Below are 19,032 nucleotides of genomic sequence, written 5' to 3'. Positions count from 1 at the left end.
GGCTGCTTTTGATCTCAGTGGGGATCGAGATGTGAAAAATCCGCCAAGTGGCCCAGCTGTACTCACTGTTTGTTCTGCCTGTAAGAAGCAAAGGGCCACTTTGTGGCGCTTGAGTCGTCTGGCCTGGAGTACGAGCCGTTTCCTTTGTGACCCACAACTGTCTCTTTGCGTACCTAATCTACTCCTCTGACAGCCTTTATGTTTCAAGGCCATCATCTGTCCACAGCCAATCCCTGATGATAAATAGAGCAGCTGCTGTGGCCCTCGCCTCTGACAGCGACCCCGCAAAGCTCGTAACTTTAAATGACTCTCCGTGTGCACAGATTCACCTGCAGGAGAGGAGGCAGCCTGGCGATCTGGGGCTCTTGGTGAACACAGAGGGAGGGGAAAGTGTCACGGACGAGATTCTGTAACATACGAGTCAGCATCCGAGTAGCTAAAAGTATACGGTAGACGAATGGGAACACAAATTGGAGTTAATTATGTGAACCCTCCATCTGAGCCTCTTTTTTTTCCTGCGGGAACTCGTCAGAGTATTGAATAGAGATTTAAAGCGACAACTAGTCTATGAATTTCACCTAAAAGCAGCCGAGCACACCTCTCATGGAGTTAAGCTGCCAAATTATCCGCCATGCTGGGTAAACGATGGGGCTCTGCAGAGGCAAGGACTCCCGAGGACAGCCGGGAGGGAGACGGGCCGAGTGTCACCTGAAGGTTGAGGCCCGATTCTGGCTGCGCGTGGCAGCAAACGGGGAACTCAAAGCTCAAAGCTCAAACCGTGGACATCCAGAAGGTGTTCTGGTGCTGGATCGTAGGCAGCATGAGAGGCGACTTCAGAGTGTACAGATTTCTTTTTTCTAATGCACTTTGATAATAAATGACTTAGCCTAAAATGAAAAACAGCTCCACTGCTTTTGATGTAACACCGTGTCTGTTAATGATACTTTGAAGAGCGGATGAAAAGGAAAAGCGTTATAAGAGAATGACGAGGAGGAGGAGGAGGAGGGGGAAAAAAATAGATTGAAATTACACTTCGAGGACCGTTCGTGTGCTCCATCACCGAAATGGATTACAGCGTTGGGCAGGAAAACAAATTGAACTCTGGTTGCGCCTCGTGCTCCGATGTGTCACACAAAGGGAGAGCAGAGACTCGGTGTAGCTGATGGCTGCACTATGTCACAAGCCTGCTTGAGTGAGGCAACAGACGCTGGCACTTAGCAGACTCCCTCACACTTGCTGATCTCCTGGGGGTTGGCTGATTACTGTGATTCTGAAATTACAGTCTTGATGAGCTGGAGCATTTTACAACAACAACAACAACAAAAAAAAAAGCTGCTGCAGAAATGGGGTCAAGCCGGAGCCGAGTCCCCCCCCCTCTTAGATAAACAAGCAGGAAGAAAAGGAGATGTAGATGTTTCATGATGGAATAAATAAAGCCGATCAGCTGGATGGGACATAGCTATCGTCTGGGAAGTGATTGACTTTTGGGTTTACGTAAAAAGCTTGAGAGAAAAACAATGATGGTTGAGATTTGAATGCTTTTAAAAATGTGGTAAATGACCGAAAAAATGTCAGTTCAAAATGTGTTTAGGGTGAAATGACAAGGAACTACGGACAAAACTGACTACAATTTTTTTTCCATTCATCAGTGTGTCATACTTGAATCTCAAGAGCCGGTTAGCGACCGCGCCTCGCACTGTAAAGAGCCCCAATTTGTCAGCAGCCGAGTTGTGAAAATTCAAAACACATTGAATGAACTGGACCAGCTCCGACTCGTCTGCCGTTAAACCGGGGCAGCAGATTGCTTCTTAAATTCACTCTCATTACAAGATCATCAGGGCAAAACCACTCAGCCGCAATCTGTCTGCCAGTCTGACAGAGACTGACTCTTCCTGATGGCGTGAAAGCATCCGAGACGGTCGAGTCCAACGCTCGAACGTGGCGATTGGAGCCGCGGCACGCACACAGGGGCCGCACGGACGTGGCAGACGGATCCTTCAGGGGCGACGAGGGAGGGAAAGGGGACCCGGCTCTCTGTTCATCAGCAAATTAACGGCGCAGCGCATCCTAATTTCCCCTTGAAGACAGATCTATGGTGCCTAAACGTCCCCTCTCTCTTCCTGGTTTTAACACTGAGCTGCAGAAGAGAAGCAGGCCAGGGTTTGGCATGGGCATCTGACGCTGGGCGGGCAGCAGGATTGTAACAGCTTGGTTTGTTGTGTGGGATGGTGGTGGTAGTTAATAGTGTGTGTGTGTGTGTGTGTGTTCCCCGAGATACTTACATTTCTGATGTCCAGTGTTCATCTGCGTGTGGGGGAGAAGCTGGAGGGGGAGGTCACCTGGCCCTGGCAGACAGGCCAGCATTTCACAGAGACACTAATGCAACATGGGACACACACTTCTCCTCACACTGCAGAGAGAGAGAAAGGGAGAGAGAGGGGGAGAGAAGGAGAGGTCAGCAGTCAGACATAACTGCAAGGCAGCACATGGTGCGTGGTGATACTGAGGCTGGGTCCAGACTAATAGAACTCTGTGACCGATCCCCGGAGGCAGAGGGCTGAAGGAGACGTGGTTACCTTTCAATTAGAAACTGATTCACACCTGGAGCATCAGGTAAGGTGACATTTGATGCCAATAACAACTTCAATTAAACATCAAACAGCTGAAGTGAAACGGGCAGACTGGGCCTGAGGGGCAGGCAGCTTTAAATCAACTCAGTCCCTCCTCGTCCTCGTCCTCCATGTTAGTCAGCCAGTTGGACCCTGCTACCTGCGCTTTACCTCTCTGCCTCCACCAGACCATGGTGGAGGAAATTAATGACTCCTGTACACTGGAAAAGAACACACTCGAGAGGCCTGGCGCTGACAGGTTAGTGAGTCTCTGATCGATTCTGAAGTCCTCTGGACCTCAAAGAGGCCTTTATTTTGGGGACATTAAACAATGGAGCCTGCCACCTCTGAAAAAATGCCTGCCACTTTGTGCAGTAATAACCTGATGTAATAGAGAGGGAGAAAACGTTAGCCGCGCTCCAGTTGGCTGACTGCTGTATTCCAAACAGCGCAGATGCTTGCTTAATCAGCACTGAAGAACAGTCGGGGAGCAAATTAAGTCTACAGGGTCCGCGCCCTCCCCTTTCGCTGCGTGGCATCAGAGGAGGGCGGCGAGTGTGCACAGACAAACAGCGTCTATGAGAGCGGCAATTACCCACAAAACAACCTTGGCGTGCCTGTCTGCCATGGGGTGATGGCTTAAAAGTGTCTTCCCCCCCTGCAGGGAGAAGAGACAAGTGGAGGAAAGAGTGACAAAGCGAGAGAGAAAGGTGGAAAGGGAGAAAGACGGGTGCTGAGGTGGCGGCGGGGGGGCTGAACTTGCTTTAAAAAGCAGGAGCTCAAAAAGGTCAGGATGACAGCTCATTTAAATCCTCCCAGCGAGAGGAGGGAAGAAAAAAAAAAAAAAAAGCCTTAATGAAGCTGCCAGTTCTACACAGATACCTGTGAGCGTTGCACCTTGGGCTGCTGCTGGGCGGCAGGGGGGGGGGGGGGGGGGGACGGAAGGGAGAAAAGGGTAGAGAGAGGGGGGGGACTGGTAGGGTGGCGATATGAGGGATTTGTGGGTGTTTCGTGGCACTGATGCTGCATCACCCTTCCTGTTGCCCAGCCTCCCACCAGCCCCCCCCCCCCCTCCCCGCTTTCTGATTTACAGCCTGGACCGCCATATGGCAGCAATCCCTGCCCTCGATTCAGCGCGTCACCATGCATTAACTTTAATTGGCCTGATATGTTATTCTTTTCCCTCGGCCTTGGAAGGATTTTTAGGTACGCTGCGCCTCGATGTGAGCAGGCAGGATTTCCAGCACGCTCTCATTTATCAGCGTGCCAAGATTCCACACAAAGATAACAGCAATCTCTTTGACAACAGGCAGGTTTGGGGTGGAGAGAAACTAAATATCAAATGGTGGCAAGAGACTGAAATGATGTGGGGGGTGAAAAAAACAACAACACACACACACACCAGCATAAGCTGTCAGTGCATTTGTTATAAGAACACACACATCAACGCACTACGGGCATAAAAAAAAACAGCCAACAGGCCATCAGCCCATCGTCCCGCCCCCTTCCTGCCTCCCCCACAGCGCCCCTGAATGTCAGAAAGCTGTGCAGTGGGGAGTGCAGCGGCAAAGGTCAGCCTATGGTAATGCCCCAGCTGACAATCTGCTTCACGGAGGAGAGCAGGGGGAGATGAAACCCAGCAGACAGAGGCCTGACGACTACCGACTCGCCTATCAGCACCGCTGCCACAGCGACTTCAAATAAACATCACACGCCAAGCGCTGGCACTTCCTACAAAGGCACCTGCCCTCACAGAGGCTGTTTTCCAACAAACAGACTCTCTGTATCAGCAGCGGGATTGACTACACCTGATAGACCGTCAAGTCCAGACGGAGACTGAGGCTGTAATCGGCACGTGACTGGCTGGGCCGGTGGCTACTGTTGGGTCCCGACGTCCCTCTGACGACCATGCAGGGGGGGGGGGGGGGGGGCCTTCGTCTCAGCCTTCGTCTCTCCAGCCGTCCACACATCCAGGCAAATAGGCGTCTACCACCGATGACTTAACCCGCCACTGTCATGTAGAGACTCCTGTGTCCTGAGTGGAAACTGGGTTGTGTCTGGGGAGGCCGAGCCGAGCCAGCTTTGGCAGGCCTGTGGAGCGGGGATTGGGCTTGGTGGAGTTTAGCCAGGCGTCTCACACTATCAGCCCCGTGCAGACAGACACCACGGGGATCGAAGAGTATTAGTGTGTGCGTGTGTGTGTGTGGGGGGGGTGTGACTCGACTAGTCTACTCCAGCTACTTATAGAAGCGTAATAAAAGTGTGTGAATAACTGCGTGGCTTTCATTAAAGACACATAAAGGCGAGCAGACAAAAGCAGGACTTGAGCAAGTGATGCGCATCGCTTGTGTCATGTGTCAAATTGCTCCCATAAAAGATGACCTATATTTCCTTTTCATTCCTCGGCGGGGAAGGAGAAAAAGAAAGCCATCAGAAAGTTAAAAAAAAAAAAATGTGCAAAGAGGAGAAGAAGGAGCAAAATAGACGGAAGCCCATTTAGGAAATTAGACCAGCTGACTGGCCGAATCTTTTGATCAATATCCTCATCATCAACTAGGATCTGCATTCGGAGGAAATCTGGGAATTGCATCAGGCTAATTATGTAGGAAATCATCTATTAAAATACCCACCAGCAGTAACGGGCGAGAAAAAGAGCGAGGATTGTGCACCAAAAACAAGCTCATTAGAAGGACACACGAACAATATTAGGAGAGAAAAACAATAAAGAAAAAAATTAAAATAAACGGTGAGAAAAAGGGGAGAAAGTACATTCTGTTACTGGTTGAATATTAACAACATTTTTTATACCAATTAAAAGCAAAAGCAATTAGGAGAGCCAAGTCACCGCGTTGTACATTGCTTGTGCTAACGGCTGAAGGAGAGGAGAGCGGAGGAGAAAGCAGGCTGCTGTTATTCTAATTGCATGTTTACCCCCAGGTTATGGGTCTGAAATAGAGCCAAGAAAAAAAATGTTGCAGTAGAAAAATTCAATGCAACTTCACTGTGCCGATTCTCTCAGGGACAGAGAGTGAAATTACTTTTCTTTGCGAGCCGAGTCTCTGAATGGGAGGTAAAGAAAGAAAAAAGGAGCAGGAAACAGAGAATAGCTTTTTGCCCCTGAATACCAAGCCGGAGCGTTCTGTCAAAAGGAGAGGAGGGGAAAAAGCTTTGGCTTTCGAGCACGCTAGGAAGAAATGATACATCAGTATGGCCTTCATTAGCCCGTCAGGCTCACAAACAGAGATAGAAAAAGGATTTCTGTTGCTAGCAGAGGGCCGCGGGCATGTTGGGATACACAGCCTCTCACAATGGATCCTGATGACTCCAGCACATCCCGCATCCCGAGGCGTTTGGACGGCCCGTTTGCCTGCCCCCCCCCCCCCCCCGCACGCCGCCATCATAGCTGTTATCTCACACCAATGGAGAAAGGGCGAAAGAGTGGGAGACGGACACGTTAGTGAGGGAAGGGGGTGAAAACGGAGAGAGGACGACCAAACCCAAACTCAACTCGCACACAAATTGAGAGTCTGTAAAATAGTGGTTTCCAAGTTGCTAGACACGGGGTGTCAGGCATAAAACTGTCAAACAAGGAAGCTGCTGCAGCAGTGTGGGAGAGGGGAGAGGAAGACAGCTACTTGAAACTACTCTTCTTTGGGGATTGGACGGGAGAGGGTGGGGGCTGTTGCGAAAAACACTGGGAGGCTGTATGAATGCTCAATAGCTAACTGATGAAAAAGTGACAGTTCCCCGAGGTGAGACGGCGGATACGGAGCAGAGAGAGACAGCATGCCCCTGGAATAATGCAGAGGTCCACAGCTGGATCGGCTAAGTCTTTGCATAGACGTGTCAGATATGGAAAAGTTGGTTCCACAATGAGAACGCCGGCTCTTAAGAGTAGCCGTGCGCTATGGGACCAAGAAAAAGGGAAACAAGCGTCCAAACTATGAGGCCTCTTCTTATCAGAGTGACCTCATTCCCCGGCCTCTTGGATGATGTCCATTGTCCGGTGTGAGTGGAGCGGAGACGACGACAGGCCACATTACCCGTCCACCACGTCAGTGCTGAGGGGACAGCCAGCCAGCCAGCTAAGGCCCCATTCTTCAACTTAGGGTCAGTTTCACTAACAGCCACTTGCCTTCCAGAAGAGCCCTCCAAATGCAGAAGGTAGCGCTAAGTGTGCTCAGTCATGTCAAGACCGGCCAAGGTCAGACGGGCAGACAGAAAGCGCTGGCAGCGCCGCCTGCGTGCCGGGGGGCCCTGGCTGTGCCGTTTGACAGACATGTTTACACCTGATAGAAAATGCAGTGTGGATGGCCTGCCAAAACAGAGGGGATCCAAAGTGAGGGGTGCCAGCCTAGTTATTTATTTATCTGCTGCATATCCATCCAGAGTGCAGCCAGAAGCTGGGCATGCCTCAGTGAGGAATAAGCCAGCCTCCTCTCAGACGTGACATGTCTTAAACCACTTGAGGGAGAGGAAAATTTTTTTTTTTTAAAAGAGCTGACATGTAGTAAAAGAAAAAGAAAGCAAAGATCTTAAGACGCAGCTCCCGAGATTGGATTTGATTTACTCACACTCTTAATACATCACAGTAATTAAAGATCAACACGTGAAATAACCCAGTTTATTCAGAGGCTGTTCTAAAGATCCTCCACGACGATGTTCAGAGGCTGGGCCTGTTCTTGCTCAGCGTCGACGTTAAAAACACTTTGACTCGGGAAAAGTCAACATAGTGAGGCTTCAGCTGAACTAAACGCCGACATCAGATGTTGAAATATTTTCCTGGATAAGAGAAGACTTTTACCTGCTTGTGGCGCCAGATGAAAAAGGCGACAGATCACCAAAGAGTATGAAGTCCATGAGCACCTGTTCAAAATTGCTCGGCAACTGTTGTTGAGATATTTGGAGCACAACGGTGGACTGACCCACGGACCGACGTCGCCATCCCTCGAGCCGCACTGCGCTGGCTCGGATATGCCTTGTGCCACTGAGAGGCACAAGGAATGCAAGTAAACACCGTGGAAGAGACTCTTTTATCCTCTGGAGGAACTTCAGCCTCCTGGTAACCAGCAGATCACACAACTCAGCGACACACCGCTCATACATATGAGAGCAACACTGCTCCGTTTCATCTCCTGCGCGTTGCCACCGCATCCGTGTTATCTTCACATATCCCCCGTATCACACCAGACAACAATGTGCTGAGTCACATGCTGCCGTGTCAGATGCCAGACTGCTGGGTTTGGACTAGGATGCCATGGTTAAAACAACACAGACATACAGATACTAGACTAATGTTGATGTACTGTCTGTGTGTGTGTGTGTGTTAGGCTATGTACAGTGATAGGAATCGTCAGACTTCAGGCAGCTGGTTTTTCAAGTTGCTTGGGTGTATAAATCACTTAGTCGTGGAACAGACAGGATGAAGAAACGTAAACAAACAGATGAGCCTGCGTTGAACTGATCACAAAGATATACAGTATATGTATCCAATATGAGCTACCTGTCCTGCTCTGTCCACAAAGATGACAATAGCCTCGTAATTCTGACAAAAAAAATACGACTGAACAAAATGTATTTGTTCTGAAAACATACTGAGGCTAAAAGTAAATTATGCAATTAGCCTTTTGCTGAAGTCGGCAACCTTGGGGAAACCAGTAAGAGTAAGCTGGATTTTTTTAAAGTATCCAACTAACCAAAAACATCCCAGCCCCGCCCCCAAAACACATGGCAGCCCACAGCCTGCCCACTGCTGGAGGACCAGTCCACCTGAGAGCTGCCTCATGTCTCACTCACATGTAAGCAAACACCTTGCATGAACATAATGAGGGTAAACAACCAACATGGCTTGTTAGCACTCACAGCTATCACTAGCATGTTAGCGTTGGAACCATTTTGTCTGCCTGGCCTCGTGGAAGACACCGGTGCCGGTGGTTTCGGAAGGTGGACGGGCCATCCAATCGTTTCATGCAGGCCGAATGAAATGATTCAAAGAATTTGAACAAATATAACAAAAAATGCTTCTGAAATAAACCGCATATACCCTAGCTTTTAATTCCCGTCAGGTCTGAAATAGATACGAGCCCGGTGGCCCATCAGCGGCTTCAAAGAAAGACTTGCGAGCATGTCCTAACTGTGTGACTGTAAGTCGGCCAGGCCGTTTCCCTAGTTAGCGGGAAATAACTCAATGTGCCGAGAGCTAAAGCACGGCAGCATTGTTCCAGCTGGTGGAAGAAAGAAAAAAGGGGAAATGAAGATGGAGTGGTTTGATTTCATTTGTTAGCAGGTGCATCCATTTTGTGTTCCTCTCCACACCCACCTCGCCTCTCTCAGTCAAAGCGCTTATCAGAAATTGGACACCCCAGTGACAAATTGAGCCTGCGATTAAAGGGAGAAAGAGGAAAGCTTTGTTAAGTGCTGCTGATTGGGATCCCAGGCCGCCCTCACACATCAGAGATGCACACGTGTGTGTGTGTGTGTGTGTGTGTGCATGCATACTTGGCAAAGAGCCAGTAGCAGAGCTGACACCACAACCACCTCCTCTTCTCCCATTTTCCCCTCTCTCCAGGTGTTCCCACGGCTTACATTTCTGCTCTGAGTACTCAGCAAACAAAAACCAAATCAATGCAGCTGTTCCCCAATCTCGCTCTTTCTCACACACATACATATATGTATATACATACTGTACATATATATAGTGCATGCACAGGATATTACACAGGCAAACCTACATATACACCAGTAACTTTCCCCTGCAGGAATAATGACCTCCTCTAGTATTTCAATGTCTCCTTATTGACATGTACACTGTGTTTAACGGAGAGAAAAGTTAAGCCTCTGTGTGTTTGTCCCGCCCGGACCCATATTATTGACCCGGCATTAACCAGCCCCGGCCTGTTTGCGAGCGCAGCTCGGCTGATTTAAGAGCGGGGTCAGAGCAGCTCAGCTAGGCATAACTGTGCGAGCGCCGACTCTCACAAATCATCCTAAAGGGGCTTAACGCACAAAAACAGCTTCCAGTGTTACACAGGCCTGCTGTGAGAGATGTATCCACTTTGCCATTATACTAACTGGCCTCTCTCCCATATGAGTTGCACACACACACACACACACACACACACACACACACACACACACACACACACACACACACACACACACACACACACACACACACACACACACACACACACACACACACACACACACACACACACACACACACACACACACACACACACACACACACACACACACACACACACACACATGCCTGGCCCAGCTCTGCAGGAGGACTCGCTCAAACAATTCAACCTTTTATTATGCCGCATTAAAAGCATAATCTTGTTTACCATTAGTCTTCTTATTTATTGCTGTTGGTTTAAACACATTAATGTCGTAAGTGTAACTTGTGACATAATGAAAGTGCGAGCGGTGTCTACATCTGTAAACTTACCATCAATTTTAAGTGTTTAGATGCTGTAATGTATAATAATGATGCCGTCATGAATACTCACGTATTTTTAACTGTGTCTAATTAATCTGTAATTACTAGTAATGCTTCTGTGGCAGTATTTTCCAAATTCCGTGCAGATCTTTTTAATGCACGCCATAGAAAAAGAGAGATGCAGGTCTGGTGCGACGCACAAAACTGGTGAAAATATACTGCTGCAGCCACACGAGTCAAAAGCAAATGGCTACATGCCGATTCCAAACCCTGCTGTGTACATGACAGATAAAAGCCGATGTGTCTGCATTCTGTGTCTGTGTAAGGTTGGTAAGGTCAGCCGCCTCCATGGCAGCTCTGACATTCAGCCTGGCCTCCAGCGAGACCAAACGAGTCCCCCTCGCACCTACAGACCAGCCGAGGAATGAAAGACGTCTTGTTTCTCCCCCACCTGAGACAGGGTTGTGTGAGACGGGCTCCTTTCGCCCTTTGTGACACACAAGACATTTGTGGTCTCTGTTTCCGTCTCCTGCGTATATATGCGAGAGCCTCTCTGCCCCCAGTTCTTCCCCCAGCAGACACTGGCTCGGGGGCACTGGGCAGCCAGCTAGTGAGCCAGGCAAACATCTCACCTCTGTGTCTGCGAGGGAACATCTGGCCCGCAGGACCCTCCGTCCGTCCGTCCGTCTGCCTGCCTGTCTGACTGTGAGCCTGCACCTACAGTCGGTGTGTTACTGGTGTTGTCATGGCACCAGGATTTGTTTTTACTCCTACACAGGTACTGGGTTTAATATCCAAAAAACAATCACTACAATCCCAAAGCAAACAAACCAAATGTCACGTAACAACCGCGGCACTATTTCCGATGATTCAATTACTGATTTTTGATACGTTTGGGATGTCAAAGTGACCAAACGTATGAGATAAATAGTTCTACATTTTGCCTAAGTTTTGCCAAAATAGTTAACTCTATCTAGATTTCCCTCTGGCCTGTCCCAGTGAGATAGAGCGGTATGAGTAATAGAGTTAGCCCAGAAGATAAAACTCCTTTTCCCCATCGCTCACTCTCTCTTGCATTCTTGCATCATGCCCGCTCATCTCAGATCTCCTGCGGCCGTCCAATGATTCAAGACTGATGAGGCATGCTCAAAGGTCTACGCCATTGAGCTCAGCATTAATGCACCCAGCAGCAATTTTTTTGCCATCGACCCTCGTTCCCCCGCAATAAGGACAGAGCCATCAATCAGGCCCCAGATAGCAGACACCAGACACGGGCTGATGAAGTAGGGGACTTTGGAGCTAATGACAAATGGATCTCTCAGATATGGTCACAGAATACTACGACGGTCCGCCGAGAACACTTGACCTTTAGCAAAAAAAAATAAAATGTAGAGCCACTTTTTGCCAACACCGTGCGATGCAAAATGGAGAACATGCAAACTGCCGTTAAGAACGTGTTGGTTATCGTGTCGAGAGCTCCAGGGTCCAGCTGAGAGTCTCAGCCCCGTCACTCTCAGAGCTGCTCCTGACCGGTCCGGCCCTCCTCTGTTCTCACACCAAAGCTCGGGGGGTGACCTTCAAGAGGCCTGCTAGTCCTGCTAATTGGGGTCTCTACAGAGCACAGCAATCACACTGCACTGGAGGGGGGATAGCAGGGCCTCTGTTATCTGCTTGGTGGGAAAAAAAAGTGGAACCTGGGTTACTGAACTTTGAAATACAGAATTAAACTAGAGCTGCACTGACAGGAGAAGTGTTAGATAAGAAGAGTCCTTTGTAAGATGGATGCTGAATATTTAGGGCTGGTAAATATATTTTTTAAGTGTAAAATTGACCAAATACTTCGAGTCAGTCACAGCTGCCGACCAACAGTCCAAAACTCGGAGAAAAGCAGCTAATCCTCACAGTTCTACAAATAATCAATTATTCAAATTGTTGCTGGTTATTTTTCTGTCAAACAACTAATCGATTAAATCTGCAGTTGGCAGCTTTTATAAAAAATAACTTTTTTTTTTTAATCACATTTGCTCAAACTGTACCTACAGAAGGTATAGAGCTTGTTACCCAGCCGCCATGTTGAAAACAGGCAAGCCAGAAGCAAGCACCGCCCACCGGCTGGAGCAAACAAACCTTCTCATTTTACAGATAAACTCTTCACTAAAATATGTTTCTGGACACATTGGAGATCATGTACTGCTGTCAGGATACAGTGACAGTTTGAGCAAATATGATAAAAAGTTATTTTTATAACTTACCAACAGCAGCTCTATATCTGACTAATGGCTCCAGCTCCAGTTACATCATATGAGCAGTATGTGTGGCAGAGGTGCTGTGAATGTGACATTTTGATTCAAAGATAGCTTCGGCAGACACAACAAGGTGCTATGGGTTCAAAAAACAGTGATAGAACAAAGTAAGTAAATAACAGAACAAATAAATGCATATTTCATTACTGCAAAACCAAATCATATAAGCGAGTGAACACCAATTGAAAACAACGCATTCAAAAAAATGATGATGGTATTTGAAAATAAATAAAAGGCAGCACAACGAAAGGGAGCGTGGGTCAGGCAGGTCAGCGCTGTGCTCTGGGGAACATGGAGGAGACAATGACACAGGTAATTTAGAGCAGGCTCGGCCGGGCTGCAGCCGGGCCCCGAGCTTGCCAACACATCATCATAGCAGGGGCCACTTCCTATCAGTGTGATCGGCACTCAGAACCAAAGGGCAAGAAAATGTGCAGGAAGTCATCCCTGTAAAAACAAGATACTGAGAGCCCTTACGTTGGGAGAGTTGAAGGGGAGCCGCTTTTTAAGAATGCATTGAAGGGCAAAAGACGCTCTTCTGAAGGAATTTAAGGACACGCAGTGAACCTGGTCACCGGGTTAAAGTAGGTTTGCGATAGATCCAGTGAATGAGACTTTGAGCAAGGGTGGCCATGAATAGAGAGGTCTGCATTTAATTTGCTAATCCATCATTCCAATTGTACTCCGTAACAAAAGGGAGAGTAGAGTGGTGGGGCATTCAGAGGCAATGGAGCATGCTGAGGGGTGCGTGTGTGGTTCTCCATGGAGCCAGTGAGGCCGTGGCCCTTGGCCCTAAAAGCCCGGCCGGCGCTGGAGAGAATGGGCTCCGATGAGCTCAGCGCGGGCAAGACTAATCCCCTCATGTCCAAAGAATTGTTTCACTATGTTTGACCGATTAACCCAAACCCCCTAAATTGCACTTCGCGATCTATTTGTTCAATCAAGTCTCCTGCACTCATCATGCTGCAGTGTGTGTGGGTGGTGATGGTGAGGGAGGGAAAGAAAAAGAGAAAGAACGAGAGCGAGAGAGAGAGAGAGAGAGAGAGAGAGAGAGAGAGAGAGAGAGAAACAAAGGGGGATGCGAAATAATCCATTTGGAGGAAGCATACAGAAGTCAAAAGGACAGCTTTTTTTTTTGTTCTACTTGCAATTCTCCAAATGCATAAAGCACGTGAGTCCCTGCAAAGCAGCTGTTGGTAACATTCAAAGGTCAGAGAACTATTGCCTTGAGAGATTTCAAGTAGAAAGTCAGCCTTTGTGTGCTAGCATACCGCACTGGCGACATGTAGGATTTTACCAGCTCCACGGGAAAAGGGAAATTTAAAGGCACTCTTCCCCTGTGTGGAAAAGAGGTTGCAGGGAAGATTAACCCAGCTTCCGTTTATAGCCTCCGACAAAAGGTTAAATCGCACATTACGCCGCCTGAAATGTCTCCTAGTAATTAGATCAAGAATATTACTCTCTCTCTCCTTCCACTTGCAGACTGCAGCTGATCAAAGCCTAATGATGGTGTCAGTGCCATTGGCGGTGCTGGCTGGGTAAATCTCCCCATCGGGATGGCAATCTGTCAGGGCCCGCTAGTCCTGCTAAACAGCACAGGACACGAGCACAATGGTGCTCGACACACTGCGGACGAAATGAACCGCATCTTTCGCCCCACAATCCGTCATCGCCGCACCGCTAAAAATACACCGTCGTGATAAAGCATCGTTGTTTCTTTGGTTCTAGGGTCAGCGCAGAGCGGGAGAGTGAGTTCTATCCCGATAACAGTGAAACCCACCACCGGCGGATCTGCGTATCTGTCTTCCCATGCCAGAGCAGATCCAAACAGCACCTGGTCCCTTGATGGGGGTCGAGGGGGGGGGGGGGGGGGGGCTACTGGCTATTAATTACAGAAAGCCGACACGCAGCTCAGGCAGACCCTCGCAATGAGACCCTGGGACGTCAGATACGCAGCAAGACGAATGCTTCCCTGTCACACAGCAACATGACCGGCCTCAGGAGTCTTTACACACTTTTAAGTACGCCTTTCAAACCACGGCCCGCCCCTTCTTCCTCTGCCCCCACCCCGTCTCCATCTCTAGCTCCATCACCTTCTGATACACTACTTCTGGGGATATTTTCTGACTGGTGCAAAACGGTTGCGCTATAGCACGATTAAAGTTGACATTTTCCATTTCTGATTCAACGTTTCCTTTGTAAACAACTTCGCCACGTCGCACATTGTGGTCAATTTCACCATTTGCTGTCGTGCTCAACGGCGGCAAAACAAAAGGGGGAAATAGCAGGAGATGTGCCAATCATTTATCGTTGAAAGATGTTCCGACAAAAGAGGCCCTTTAAAACCCGACAGCTTTTCCTTTTTCACGTCAGTCCCCAGCACAACCGGCTGAAAAAGGGGCCCTCAGACAACAGACTCCTGCAAAAGGTCTGACCCCAATCTTAACCCCATACAGGTGGCACAGCGAGGCACAGGAAGCAGGAGTGAAAATTTTGTTCTCACTCAAAGACCGGCTCTCGGAGATCATTTAGACGGGCACAAAGACGGCTCAATGCCAGTAAAGTGCATTCTAACGCGCTGAAAAGCAAATCCCCTTGAACACATTAATGGTTAAAGACTTCTTGTCAGTGTAGACTAAGAGCATCTGGTTAAGGGGGTTTTGAGAGTCACGATGTTGGATAGAAAAACCTCTACAACTGGGTAGCTACACTGTCTTATGCCGTGGAGGCTGTTAATCTGTAAGTGGCAGCAGAAATGTAACAGTTGTTGGTCAAAGCTTTAATAGCAACTTTTAAACCTCTTAATGTTGGAGGGGAAAAAATATATGCTCCTATTGTGTGACCCCCCCTCCCCCCCAAGCAATAACTACATCTCTGCACATTCCAGGAAACGCTAGCCAGCTGAAGACAGCAAACACACCAGAGAGGAGGAGACATAAACAAGGCGAGCTAGTTGGAGGGCCGCGCCGATGTTTACTGTCTCGCTAAGTGCATTTCATCTCCGCTGTCTTCACAGCACCGGCGGTATTTCAGCATGCAGCACTGCTGATGCCACAGGTCTGTGTACAGAGGGCTCACTCACAGGCTGGAGAGACTGGACAATGTAGGTGTCAGACACACGGCCCGTCTGGAATAACGATTCAGTTCAGCCGCTGCAAAACACCCCCTGGTTCCTTAATACTGGAGGCTCCATAAAAAAAAGAAAGAAACTAACTTGACTGTTTTTTGGCGTGTAACTGTTATATATAAATCGAATAGGAATTTCTGCCGTGTTTGACTTGGTACATTGCTATCAGGGAGAAAGGTCTGCGTTTGCCTCAAACAGCCACTGAATGACATGCCAGAGATTAGCCTCTGAAGGTCACAGTCTTCGCCTATCCTTTCAGCCGCCTTTCACAACACAACCCGGGGCCCTTTTGAACAACAGGAAGAATGTCATCTGGTTACTTTTCAAGGCACGGAGATACCATTCAGCACGGCCAACAATGGCTGCAAACAGGACCGGAGGGTTAAGAGGTTATGAAGGGCCCCATTCTATAGCGCGGCTAGATCTCCAGTGCGCCCGCATGCACGCGGAAGAGAAAACGCGCCCACACACTGGAGGCCTGGAGGAGCGGCGCAGAACGCGATAAACCGAGGAGGGTCATGGCAAAGTGCCGCGCGTTGACCGCTCGCCCTCAGTCTCTCTCTCCACAGCAAAACAAAGCAAGCCTCCGAGCATCAACCGCTTTGTCAGGGCTTCAGATACACTCGCTGCTTTGTCATTCTGGAGAATATAACTGTATGATACCCCAAAGTCCGCCCTTCAGGTTATTGTGTCTCGCCAAAGGTTACAAAGAGCAAAAAACAAATATTTTTTTGAATTTTTAAAAAACTGGGATACCTCAAATACGTGACTTGCATTGTATTCTTGTTGAAGAGAGGGAATGCGAGGTAACTAGGCTCACAATTAGGCAAGAATTATGAAATACAACTATGTAACGTGATTAAAATTCTGGTAATTAAAAGTAGCATTCCTCTAAACGCACTATACCCCCGTGTTCAATGACACGGCATTAACAAAAAAAGGATACTGCCATCATTCAGGTGGTAAAGCCTGTTCCAAAAAGACCCTCAAAAACTACAGCCGGAGCTGAAATCCGTCACCAATTCAGATTATAATGAACCCTCTGAAATATTAAAAATAAAGCCCAATTAGCCAACAGCATTTTACATCTCCTCCCTCTATAATCCTCTGGTAGCTTAGCCTTATCTAATGCCTGCGCCAACTATGACACTTTGAGCTCACTCTCCCTCGATCCCCTCCACTTGCTATTCCCTGCAGCTTCGCTGGCGCTTTGTTATGGCATTCTCTCTGACCCCGCACGGCGGGTCACACTCTGAGCCTCTCTGCCGGTGGCTAATGATGCCCCGATATGTACAGTTGGCATGGACGTTGGAAAACCGCGTCAATAAACCGCGGACATGCTAATGGCACCCATCAGGATTACTCAGGGGTGATATGGGACTCGCCTGGCAACCTCTTATTACACAGGGTTGGTATTGAGGGCGGAGAGTGTCAGCGGAGAGTCAGTGATCCGATTGAGGCGGCCTTATCTCGTGCCATAAACAGATAGCAGTATCTGCTCTGCTCCTCTGCTGTTCCTGCGAGACGGGAGTCGGATAAAGAACCCTGTCGTCTCAGACAGACGCTGTCTTAGACCAAGCCTCGCTCCTCCTGCTGCCACGACCGCTGCTTTTGCCTTGAATGTCCCCGCGAGGCTCAGATTCTTCCCCGATTGCCCTCAGGCTGAAGACACAACAATCCCAGAAAGCCCTTTGGTCTTTTGGTGTTTGGAACGTCAGGTTGCAGCACTCCCTGGCCTAAAGCCTTGGGTTTCGCTGATTTCACAACCTACCCAGCAGGAAACGGCTAACATGCAAATCCATGCTAAAACAAACACACACGAAGAACACAAGAACATAACAAACAAAGATACAAAGTGTATCTTCGAATCAGGTCGATCGCCTGTAGTCACTTGGCACAACATAAATCAATCCCATGTGAAGTAAACTAAATACCAAGCAGCAGCTGACCCGCAGCCTGAGCCCTTCAGGTCAGTCACTCGGTCTCAGACGTATCCACAAGTTGCCCGTGATGTCCCAAACACCTGATCTGGATGCATCATGTGCCCGCAGTTCTTTGCTCCCAGCGCGACCCGCATTTGACCCTCACACAGAGTCGCCTGACTTTCACACAAACGGCTACCAAACATCTGGCCTCTGTCTGGAAACGGACTCATACAGCTGGGCAAACATCGGGTGACCTCACAGAGCGCCTCTCCAAGTTTGTGGGTGGCTGAGTGGGTGGCTGAGCACGGGCTGACAGCTGCCCTGGTGGCTGGAGGACTGGAAGTTGGAGCCGGCTGGCAGATTATTGCTACCTGGGAAATCTCTGCCCTGCTGGCTAGGACAGGGGGGTCAGCCTCATTTAGCAAATGGTTGATATTCAACAAATGCGGCTCATCTGAAGCTACCGGAGTGAGGAGAATAAAAATCGGCGGTGCACATAAAATTCACAGGCAACACCTGCAAGAGATTTAACATACACAGGCCCCCGCTGGAAAATGAAAAGGAAGAGCGTACCGTCACACATTTCCAATTCAAGTAGCGTCTCTAAAATGCAACATTCAAATGACTGGCTTTGAATAAACCAAAGCGAGCATCAGCCAAGTGGCTCATTCCAGCGCAGGAAACCGCTGCATCAAAGAACACGCTGGTTAGTCGAAGCGTTCCACAGTCAACAATCACAGAAACGGGGCCGTCACTAATCAATGTGTTTTAATGAGCTCCCTGCGAACCCCAACAACAGCTGAAACATTAAAAAAAAAATCTGCTCAAGTTCTTGTACCTTGTGATCTGTTATTCATAGTCGTGCTCGGAAATCTCAGAGAAATGAAGCAGCGCTTTGATGTTATCCTCTTATTACCGCTGTCTGTCTGAGACTGGGCCTGATGTTGGGAATCAGATGGTTTTGGCTGCCACGTGGAGAACCTTCCGCACCGCAGAACATCTGGGACGTAAAGGTGCTCGGAACGATTGCTTTTGCTCCGTGAAAACCAATCATCACTCACTAATATCCGCTTTGCCTTTTGCTTACATGAAGAAAGTTATAGAGTGAGATTAGTATCTAGAGGACTGCGTGGGTGTGCGTACTACATTCACACTGAACTCTACTCACTACTCTACTGTAAAGCGTCCACCCAAGTACGCTTAAACACGTAGGTGTGTGTGTGTGTATACTTGTTTTTTCTGCAATGGTTTAACCTCATCTACAGGCATCTGTAGACCGAGAAGCTATAGCAGCCAAGATGCTACGTAAGTATTTTAGAGGAAATTACCCCTCCTCTGCCCACAGTGCAATCAATACATCCCAATATATTTGTCAAGGAGTTGGCTGACAAAAAACAAAGCGTCTGGCTTTCCCGTCAGCGGGCCCTCAGCGAAGACTGAGGGTTTGTGGTGACAGGTGAAAGAGTCAGCACAAGCCTGGCGGGCAGTGGGAGGAGAGACACTTTGAAAAGCCACGCAGAGATCTAATTAGCACATGCATTCAAGTGGCATTTCAATTTGACGGAACGCTGTAATTTTCTACAATGCTGACCAGCGTGACATGAACAAAGGAAACCAGGTG

General features: G+C 48.5%; 1 protein-coding gene across 3 annotated transcripts in view; it reads right to left on the bottom strand.

Annotated features, from left to right (window-relative positions):
- Positions 1-19,032, bottom strand: part of fam222ba (family with sequence similarity 222 member Ba) — a 31,410-nt gene that overhangs the window by 6,920 nt on the left and 5,458 nt on the right. The window contains exons 1-2 of one of the 3 annotated variants that reach the window (XM_076101987.1): positions 2,577-4,728; positions 2,283-2,410 (exon numbers count right to left, since the gene is read on the bottom strand). In XM_076101987.1, coding sequence (XP_075958102.1) covers positions 2,283-2,364 — 82 coding nt within the window. In that variant the 5' untranslated portion in view covers positions 2,365-2,410; positions 2,577-4,728. Of the gene's footprint in view, positions 1-2,282; positions 4,729-19,032 lie in introns of those variants that run through there. The other 2 variants (XM_076101986.1, XM_076101988.1) reach the window with 2 other exon arrangements.

The sequence above is a fragment of the Anarhichas minor genome, unplaced genomic scaffold (genome assembly GCF_050575085.1).
Source record: "Anarhichas minor isolate MPS153535 unplaced genomic scaffold, ASM5057508v1 ptg000027l, whole genome shotgun sequence".
NCBI classification, from domain to species: Eukaryota; Metazoa; Chordata; class Actinopteri; order Perciformes; family Anarhichadidae; genus Anarhichas; species Anarhichas minor.
Note: the sequence above shows the minus strand (reverse complement) of the source record. Positions and strands in the feature narration are given on the sequence as shown.